Source organism: Elgaria multicarinata, chromosome 8 (assembly GCF_023053635.1).
Source record: "Elgaria multicarinata webbii isolate HBS135686 ecotype San Diego chromosome 8, rElgMul1.1.pri, whole genome shotgun sequence".
Lineage (NCBI taxonomy): Eukaryota > Metazoa > Chordata > Lepidosauria > Squamata > Anguidae > Elgaria > Elgaria multicarinata.
Window position 1 is genome coordinate 88,640,618 of NC_086178.1, and position 9,843 is coordinate 88,650,460.

A 9,843-nucleotide genomic window follows, 5' to 3' on the forward strand; every position below is an offset into this window, starting at 1 on the left:
CTTGCTTCTGTCGGAGTATCAGCGCCTCCGTGCACAGGTGGCTGCCAGGCGGCGGCAGTTGCGGGAACAACTGGGGAGGTGGCTACTCCGCCGCAGCGAGCTGCGGGCCGCCCTCTGCCGAACGAGGCTAGCCATGCTGGCCGCGTATGGCGACTATGTCCGCGAGACACGCCGCCGCTTCTGGGCCCGGCCGAGGAGCAAGGACTGGTGGGAGAACTTTGTCCTGAAGGAGTGGGACGATGAGCAATGGCTGAGCAATTTCCGCATGAGCAGGGGCACCTTTTTTGAAATCGTGGAGGAGTTGCGGCCGCATCTGGACAGGAGGTTGACTGTCATGCGTAGACTTATCCCAGTGGAGAAACGCCTAGCCATCACCCTATGGAGGCTGGCTACCCCTTGCGTCTACAGGACCACAGCAGAGCAGTTCGGGGTAGGCTGCTCTACGGCGGCACAAATAGTCCTGGAGGTGTGCTTTGCCATGGAAGTGACCCTCCTAGCTCGTACAGTCAAGATTGGGAACGTGGCAGAGGTGAGTGGGGGATGGGGGATGGGGTGGGGGAATGCGCTGGGAACAGGCACTCACTTTTGCAGAGGTCCGCAACTTCGGAACAATGGAGCTGTCACTAATATGCCCTTTGTGTTTTCTGCCCCACAGATCATGCATGGTTTTGGGGAGCTGGGGTTCCCTCATTGTGTGGGCGCGGTGGATGGCAGCCATATTCCTCTCCAATCTCCGATACACCAAGCCTCAGAATACATAAACAGGAAGGATGAGTACTCCATGATTCTGCAGGGGACCTGCGACCACAAGGGGCGGTTCATCAATGTGGAAATAGGATGGAGCGGCAAGAACCATGATGCCTATGTCTTTGCCAACTCAGGCCTCTGTGAGACGATGGATGCAGGTGTCTTCGTGCCTACCCATCCAACAATCAGATTGCACGGCCAGCAGATTCCACCCCTCATTATTGCGGATGGCGCGTACCCTTTGCGTGAGTGGTTGATGAAACCCTATGGTGGGGCACTCACTCCACAGCAAGCCCACTTCAACCGCTGTCTTAGGCGAGCACGCCTTGTGGTGGAGCAGGCGTTCGGCCGCCTCAAGGGGAGGTGGCGGAGCATAGGCGTGCGCCTGGAGCTGGCCGAAGAAAACATCCCTTCGGTCATCAGTGCTTGCGTCATCCTGCACAACATCTGCGAAACCAAGGGGCACGCCATGCTCGTGGAGGCGGCGGAGCACAATTCTGTTGAGCTGGCTACTCTGGGCGAGCCCTACGTCAATGAGGCCAATCGCCACACCCGGGAAGGGCACAAGGTGCGGGATGCTGTCAGAGAGTTCCTGTGGGCTAACCGCCGCTGACAGCCTGCCTCATAAAATTGGACTGTGCTTCTTCCCCTGTGCAGTCCTTCCAGTCCTTTACCCCAGAGTAACAGGCGTATGCCCACTTGTGTGCAATCAACTCTAGGCTATGTACGCCCACATGTATGCAATAATATATATGCTATGTACGCCCACATGTATGCAATAATATATATGCTATGTACGCCCACATGCATGTTATTTACTGTTTACTCTGTACAGCACCATCTACAGTGATGGTGCTATATAAATTAGTAATAATAATAAACTCCAGTCAAACTGCGCAACGTGTAATCATCCTAAATGTAGCCCGAAGGGCAAACCGTGCTTATCACCATCGTCCGCTTATTTGCGGACGTCCGCAATCTCGGAAAACGTCAACAGGGAGAGCGTATGTCTCCGAAGGGCAAACCGTGCTTATTGGCATCGGCCGCTTCTTTGCGCATGTACGCAGTTCCGAAAAACGTCAACAGGGGGCGCGTACGTCAGGCCTACCCCGGTCAAGATGGAGCCTCGGAGGGTCGCCTACTGGCAGGAGCCCGAGATGGAGATGCTCCTTGAGCTCCTCCTGCAGTCTGGAAGGTCGGAGCGCCTCATGAGGAGCTCCAGCCTCCAGACTATAGATATTTTCAGGAGGGCTGCAAGGAGCCTCTCCATCGCGGGCTACTCCCGCACTGCTGAGCAGTGCAGGAGCAAGTTTAAAGGCCTAAAGGCGGCCTTCTTTGAGGCTCTGGAGTGCTACCGGGGTAGCCCTCCTAGGAGAGCCCAGCCCCCCTTCTACACCCTCCTGCACGAGCTGTGGGATCGGGCTGGGCGACCCTCGTGGGAGGAGCAGCGCCCAACAAGTAAGTACCCTTTGTATCACTGTGCCCCATCCCCCAACACTGCAGCCATGCTGAAGCTGCCCTGCACCACCTGCTATAATCATTGCCCCTCTGTGTGGTGGTTGCACTCAGCCTCATGCCAGTGCCTTGGCCAACTTGTCATTTCTCCATCCCAGCCCATGTATAATGCATGTTGGCAGCCAGGTGCAAAGCCCATCCCCCATCCTGGTTCCATGTAGGCAGTGGCCCCTAGAACTGCTTACCATGCCCATGTAATGTGGGTTCCAATGTGGCATCTCATTGCGCAATGAATGTCCTGGCCCACTAACTGATGCATACCTGCCTATTACCTTCACAGGGCTTCAGCGTGCCCGCCTCCGGGCTGTGTGCCAGGAGCCTGTGGGAGCTGAGGAGGAGCAGCACCACCAACCAGAGGAGGGCAGTGGGGAGGGAGGCCCCCCTCCTGAGGCGGCCCCGCCAGAGCAACCTCCCTGCAGCCCACCCACCGCACCACCTGGTAAGTCCACAGCCCTACCACAAGCAGGGGTTGGTGCTGGTTCCACGCACCTTCTGTTTGGGGGCTTGGGGAAGAGGCTGCATTCATTGGAGAGGGAGTGGTGCACATCAGTCTAGTGGCATCCAAATGAACACGTATGTGGCCTCCTCCCTGCCAGGTTGTGCACCATTCCACCTGCCCACCCACTCCCTCACTACAGTTCTGGTTGTGCACTCCCCACTCCCATCCCTCACCTCCTCAACACCCCTTCTTTTCTGTGACAGGTGATGGAGCTGCTGTGGCTGTCACTCCGGACCTCATGCGGTCGTTCAGCCGCTTAGAGGGGGCGGTGCGCAGAACAAGTAAGTAGTGACTCTAGTGTTTGGTGTGCTCATGGGGGGGTGCTGCAGCATACATCACTAATACCATCTTTCCTTTTGCAGTGCGCTCCTTGGAACGGAGGGTCACCCGCCTGGAGCGGGACGTCCGGGCCATAAAGAGATCCTGCAGGCAGGATGCTCACGAGCAGCAAGGCCCCTGACTGTGCCGTTTTTATTTTTTTATTAATGTTTAAGAAAATAATGCTTTTCAGAAAAATAAAGCTTTTCTTTGTTCTTGTTAAAAAAAAACTACAAATTTTCTAATGTTTATAAAAAAAAATAAATCTAATATATTTTGCTTAAAGGTGTGTGTGCGCTTCTATGCAGTGCTTGGCCAGGGTCCCTGGCAGGACTAGGAGGAATGGTGAGCCACCCCACTCCACCCCACACTCAATACTACCTTCCCCCCTTCATGGGGAGTAGGGCTGGCGCTCCTTGGGATTACGCTTCGGCCACTCCCTGCGCTGCTGCTTGGCAGGTGGGCTGTGTGGTTCCCCAGGCACTGCAGGGGGAGGTGCTGCAGGCTCCAGGTGCCTGCTCCTGGCCTTTCCATTCCCCCCCACCGCTGCTGGGGCTGCCTTGGCCCTGGGCTGAGCCCCCCCAGCCGGTGGGGCTGCCTTACCCTTGCCGTGAGGCCCCCCAGCCGGTGGGGCTGCCTTGGCCCTGGTCTCAGGCCCCCCAGCCGGTGGGGCTGCCTTGGCCCTGGTCTCAGGCCCCCCAGCCGGTGGGGCTGCCTTGGCCCTGGTCTCAGGCCCCCCAGCCGGTGGGGCTGCCTTGGCCCTGGTCTGAGCCCCCCCAGCCGGTGGGGCTGCCTTGGCCCTGGTCTGAGCCCCCCCAGCCGGTGGGGCTGCCTTGGCCCTGGTCTCAGGCCCCCCAGCCGGTGGGGCTGCCTTGGCCCTGGTCTCAGGCCCCACAGCCGGTGGGGCTGCCTTACCCTTGCCGTGAGGCCCCACAGCCGGTGGGGCTGCCTTGGCCCTGGGCTGAGGCCCCACAGCCAGTGGGGCTGCCTTGCCTTTTGCCCTGCCTTTCCCCCCCTGGGATGGGGCACAAAGAGGTTGCTCCTGGGGTGGGAATGGGGTGTCCTCCCTCTGGGGTGGGGATGGGGTGTCCTCCCTCTGGGGTGGGGATGGGGTCTCCTCCCTCTGGGGTGGGGATGGGGTCTCCTCTCTCTGGGGTGGGGATGGGGTCTCCTCCCTCTGGGGTGGGGGTTCGGGAGCCTCCTCCCAGAGTGGGCCAGGGAGTAAGTGTTCCACTGGGTCCCTGCCTCTCACTCCACCAGTTTGTGGGCCAGTAAAAGGCAGTGCCCTCACAGGGCGATCCCTATGCCTAGGGGGGCCAGTCCTCAGACCACGCATGCCACCGACCAGCTCCTCCAGACAGGTGGCTACCCTATCCACACAGCGCACCATTGCTGCCCCATTTTCAGCATCTACTTGGAGTTGCTGCCTTGCGATGTCCAGATATTCGCTGAAGTTCTCAGAGTCACGCTCAAGGATTTGGAGGATGCGGGCGTTGTCTGCTGCTGCCTGGCGCATGATCTCCAGAACAGCATCTCCTCCTCTCCTCTGGGAGCGACGGTTGCGAATCTCTGCAAGGCGAGAGGCAGGTGACAGGGTGGCCCTGGGGTTTGCCACCCATGGATCTGTGTGGAGAAGGTTGGCTATTCAGACACATGCGGCAGCACTGAACAGGGGAGGTGAGGATCAGGTGGAGTGTGCAGTGCCATACAGATACACCACCACCTTGGGCAAGCACACTGCTGCACATCTAGCCGCCCAATTGCACAAGAGGGCACAGCAGGTGAAGTGCCCCTTCCTGCCTGGCAGCGAAAGGGTGTGGTTGTGCACCTAGAACTGCCCTTAGCAACTAAGCAGCTGGCAGTGGTGCTGGTGGGTGGCTAACTCACAACATTGCATTCCAGCCCCAGACTTCTGCTGTTCTGTTATCTGTGAGAGCCGTTCCCATGGCTGAGGAATGCTGACTCCCACTCCCACTCCCACAGCATCGACCTTGGTGCATCTGGGGAATTGCAGGCTCCTTCCCAAGATCTTCCCCCACTGCTCCCCTCCTGTTGGTGTGATGGACTGAAGGCAGTTCAATCACACCCACCCACCACACTAACTGCACCTTCCCCCATTCAGGGCATTCAGCACAGGGCACCTGCCAGGGTGCCGTGTAGATCCTTGCCTACCTACATGTGGCCACACACCTGTGTGTTAGTGCTGCCATGTCCCCAGCATGTCTGAGTGGTTGCAGGAGCACACATGCACACCTGAGGAGTGCAGAGTACTCACCAGGAGCACGTCCTCTATCTGGGCTGTCCCTGGAGCCACCTTCAGTGGGTTGTGGGGGGCAAAGTCAGGCCTATGTCACACTCATACCTCACCATTTGCCAGTCCACCCTCTACCAAGGATCAATGCCCATGGTTGTGGGGATGCTGTATGGTGGGCACATACTCACAGTTCAGTCCAGTCTGGCTGCTGGTGCCTTCACCTGCTTCGCTGTCAGAGTCTGCAGCTACATTACCGGATTCTTCATCATCTGGTGGCATGTAGGAGAAAGCATTGGAGGTAGGGGGAAGGGCAGCTTCCCCTCCCCAGAGATGCAGGGGCCTCAAATGCAGCCCTTCCAGGCCCCCCTCCTCCAGGCATTTTGCGTGGAGAAGAGAGGATTCCCACTGGCATGGGATGCTGTGCTGGTGCCCCCACCTCCCGCCCCCTACCAGCAAGCCTTTGGGGTGGCTCTGCAGTCCCATTGCCGAAGTTGGTGGGGAGGTGTAGGGGTGGGCTGGGGGAGGCAGACGGGCACACTCACCAGCTGATGTGTCTTCGTCCACATCCCTGCTGAGTGAGGTGGTTTCGCTGGCGTCCTCACACATGTCCTGGGAGCCCACAGGAAGAGAGGGTGGTGGCTGAGTGGCTCGGGAAGTTACACGTGTGGACTGTGTCCGAGTAATTGTCAGACTGCCTGCCACGCGTTTGGGGCGCGTCGTGGTATCCCCACGGAGAATGGAATGTAATTTCTGATAGTAGGGGCACGTGGTGGCATTGTTGCCTGACCTCTCATTATGGTTCCTTACACGCCGGTACTCTGACCACAAGCTCTTGGTTTTAGTGCGACACTCTTTGGCGGTTCGCTCATGGCCTCTCCTGGCCATCTCCCGTGCCACTTGTTCGAACACATTAAAGTTGCGGTGGCTAGCCCTCAGCTGCTCCTGAATCCTTTCTTCTCCCCAAATGTCCAGCACATCTAGGATCTCTTGGTGTCTCCATGTCATGCCCCGCCCTTTTGGCCCCATGCCTGATACCTATTCAGGGGCTAAGCAGAGAGAACGGGGCTCGTTACTTTCCGCATCGGAAGGGCAGGGGAGTGTAGTGAACCATTTTAAAGGGGCTTCCCTCACCTGCTGCCGGGTGGCCGCTGGAAGATGACCGCCCACCCTCGCTTGCTGCCCTCTGGCAGCCGGTTCCCTCCAGCTGGCTGCCCACCCACACCCACAGTAGCTCACCAGCCACTTTTCCGGTCCTCCGGTCCTGCGCGAAATGTAGTTATGGGAATAAAATAGCCGCTCCGCCGCGCTGCCCCAGCTGGTGGACTGCGCGCAAATGGCGGAGGCGGCTTGACCGAAGCTGCTGGCCACTCCCCTAAGCACGCCTTTTCCTGACCCTACATCTGCATGGGCACTCTGCATGGCCACTCTGTGCCTACATCTCCCATCATGCCTCTGAGGTGTCGGCGGCGATGACCGCCTCTGTGCCCTGTGCCCCATCCCAAGGAGCCAACCCACATCTGGCCGTAGCCATGGCAGCAGCCCACAAACAGCTCTGCCCTCTGCCAGCCTGGTACCCACACTAACAGGCAGCTTACAGCACCGCCATTATGCGGCCACGGTAGCTGCCCACCGCAAGGAGTCACCAGCCACTTTTCCGGTCCTCCGGTCCTGCGCAAACTGTCACTGGGGAAATAAAAAAAAAACCACTAGAACAGGCGCACATCCCCCACCCATCCCCCACACACCCCAGCAGCACACTAGCCACTTTTCCGTTCCTCCGTTCCTGCGCAAACTGTCAGTGGGGGAGTAAAAAAAAAAAGACGCTCTGCCGCGCTGCCCCAGCTGGCGGACTGCGCGCAAATGGCGGAGGCGGCTTGACCGAAGCCGCTGACCACTCCTCCTTAGCACGCCTTTTCCTGCCCAGTGCGGACCGCACTGACCTCACATCCTCCCACACGTACTCCAAATTACCGCGGGACGGCAGGAAAAGGCGCCCTAAAACTCACTTTTTTAAAGTCGGGAGAAAGAGGCTTCACCGCAGGATAACGGCGGATCCTCGTGAACGTCATCTGGAAGCCTCGACGTGACTGCGGAAGGTAACGCGCGCTAGAGCCTCGTCTAGTAACGCCCTGTGTCACTTGTGTTACAGCGGATTGCAGCTTTAGAGCGCGATAACGCAGCTCTTAAACAGCAGTTGAAGGACAAGGATGCTAATACCAGAACCAGGAAGCATAGGAGCAAGTGAGCAAATAATTTACCTTTAGTTCCCATTACAGATCAATCCATGGAAGCACAAGCAGTGGACGCGGTCCAAGATACTTCACCTCCTATGCAAGTGTCAGAAGCTTTCCTGGTAACAGTGTCTGCTCCTTCAGTGCCCACTGCCACGCCTGTGGCTCAGGGTAGTTCCTCTCACAGTGAGTATCAGTGCACCACAGCAGGTCTTTCACCTTCACCGTTTTCACATTGGGGTATGCCTCCATGGGCCATGAGCCCATTTTGGCCATTTTCCAGACCCATTAAGTTTGAAGAGACACAGGAAGTAGAAAGCCCTCAGCGTGCAACACCAGAGGCCTGCGTGCCTGTTTGGCAACCCACGACCAGTACACCGGTGCGTGTGGTAGCGGAAACCCAAACTACAACAGATTCTGTACGTGAAGCTGTTCCCACGGCTCCAGTTAAGACTACTCAGACAACTCAGACTGATCCCGAACCGGGTAAGGAGGAAGCAAAGGCAGATCCTTATTCCTCCGCCAAAGCGTCCAACATTCCTTATGGTGCGATTTCCACACCCGTAGGATATCACCTATTACCTTCCACTAAGGAGAAGATTTGGAAGGGTGAGTTTGTGGATCTGTTCTCTCTCTTATTTAGAGAAGAGGAGCAGAAAGACAAAGATAATAACAAGGATAGGGATCAGGAACGTAGCAAGAAAAAGAAAGTAGAGAGAACTTGGGCCAATTGGTTGGCAGGATATATTATTTTCTTGGGAGTAGCTTTGTTAAAACACCCGGAGAAAGCAACAGTGCTTGTGAAATACCTAGATATAATATTTAGGTGTTACACAGAGTATCTGGGTCCGGCTTGGTTAGGATATGACGAAGCTTTCAGGTTGAAGGCCCAGTTCAACCCTGAGATCAAGTGGGATGTAAAAGAGCCCGAACTTTGGTTGCAATTTATGACCCCTGCTAAGCCTATCTCTGGGGAGAGGGCAGACAGTGGACACATACTTTCACGCCCGGCAGGGCCCTCACAGTATCGGGGGCCAGCTGGGCAGTCGGTTCAACCCCGATTACTATGTTGGGAATTTAGTTCTAAAGGCACATGTGCGCGTACACAGTGCAAGTTTAAACACGAGTGTTCCATATGTGGAGGGACACACCCTTATTCAGGATGTCCCAAGATCAAAGGATCAAAGGGCGGAAGAGATTTCCGCCCAGGGGGCAAACCTAATAACGCAGGACCTGCTCCAAAAGGGTCCCAGCCCAATTAGACTCCAGGAATTATCAGCGTCTTTGCGTGATTACCCACGACGTGAAGACGCTTTATTCCTGTTCAATGGATTTCTGTTGGGTTTCAGGATTCCTTTTCAGGGACCGCGGGTCCCTGTTTTTTCCAAAAACCAGGCGTCAGTTCGTGGAATGGAGGATCTGGTTAAGGAAAAAATATTAAAGGAAGTGAAATCTGGTAGGGTTTTAGGACCATTTGTGCAACCTCCCTTACCTCGTTTGAGAGTGTCTCCTTTGGGCATTGTGCCCGAAAAGGCACCTGGGGAATATCGTTTAATACATAATTTATCCTTTCCCCCGGGGGGTTCGGTGAATGATTTCAAACCTGCTCATTTATGCTCGGTTAACTATACCTCCTTCGACACTGCGGTACGTATGGTACTGCAGTGTGGGGTAGGGGCATTAATGGGGAAGTGCGACATCAAGTCTGCCTTCCGCCTGTTACCCGTGCATCCAGAGGACTTCGAGTTACTCGGGTTCTCATTCCAAGAGCATTTTTATGTGGACAGGGCTCTCCCAATGGGATACGCTGTGTCTTGTTCTGTTTTTGAAAGATTCAGCACATTCCTAGAATGGTTGTGGCAGCGTAGAACTGGATCTCAGAACTCGGTCCATTATTTGGACGATTTTCTGTTCGCCGGGGCTGCTGCTTCGCCCCAATGCGCTCAATTTATGCAGGAATTTCATGACATGACTGCCCACTTAGGTGTTCCCCTAGCACAGGAGAAGACTGAGGGTCCTTCTTCTTTAACTTTCTTAGGTATACAAATTGATTCATGTAATCAAACTTGTAGCCTTCCCAGTGACAAACTTGAATCACTCAAGAAGATAATTAAGTTTATAGGCAAGGCCCATAAAATTACTCTCAGGCAACTGCAGGAGCTAGTAGGTCACCTGAATTTCGCCTGTAGAGCAATTGCTCCCGGCAGAGCATTCTCCAGGCGTTTATGTGATGCAATGAAGGGTGTCAGACAACCCCATCGTATCAGAGTATCCGCAGA

General features: G+C 56.0%; 1 protein-coding gene across 1 annotated transcript; it reads left to right on the forward strand.

Annotated features, from left to right (window-relative positions):
• The first annotated feature begins 213 nt into the window (after positions 1-213).
• On the forward strand, positions 214-1,647 carry LOC134402259 (uncharacterized). Its single transcript, XM_063131625.1, has 2 exons — positions 214-529; positions 656-1,647. The coding sequence occupies exons 1-2, from the start codon at positions 266-268 to the stop codon at positions 1,358-1,360; spliced, it is 969 nt and encodes a 322-aa protein (XP_062987695.1). The 5' UTR covers positions 214-265; the 3' UTR covers positions 1,361-1,647.
• The last annotated feature ends 8,196 nt before the right edge of the window (positions 1,648-9,843 follow it).

Excerpts from the sequence above, each read along its gene's own strand:
- LOC134402259 (XM_063131625.1), top strand. The coding sequence starts at position 266 with ATGAGCAGGGGCACCTTTTTTGAAATCGTGGAGGAGTTGCGGCCGCAT. Across the intron at positions 530-655 it reads AGATTGGGAACGTGGCAGAG|ATCATGCATGGTTTTGGGGA; the intron begins GTGAGTGGGGGA and ends TCTGCCCCACAG.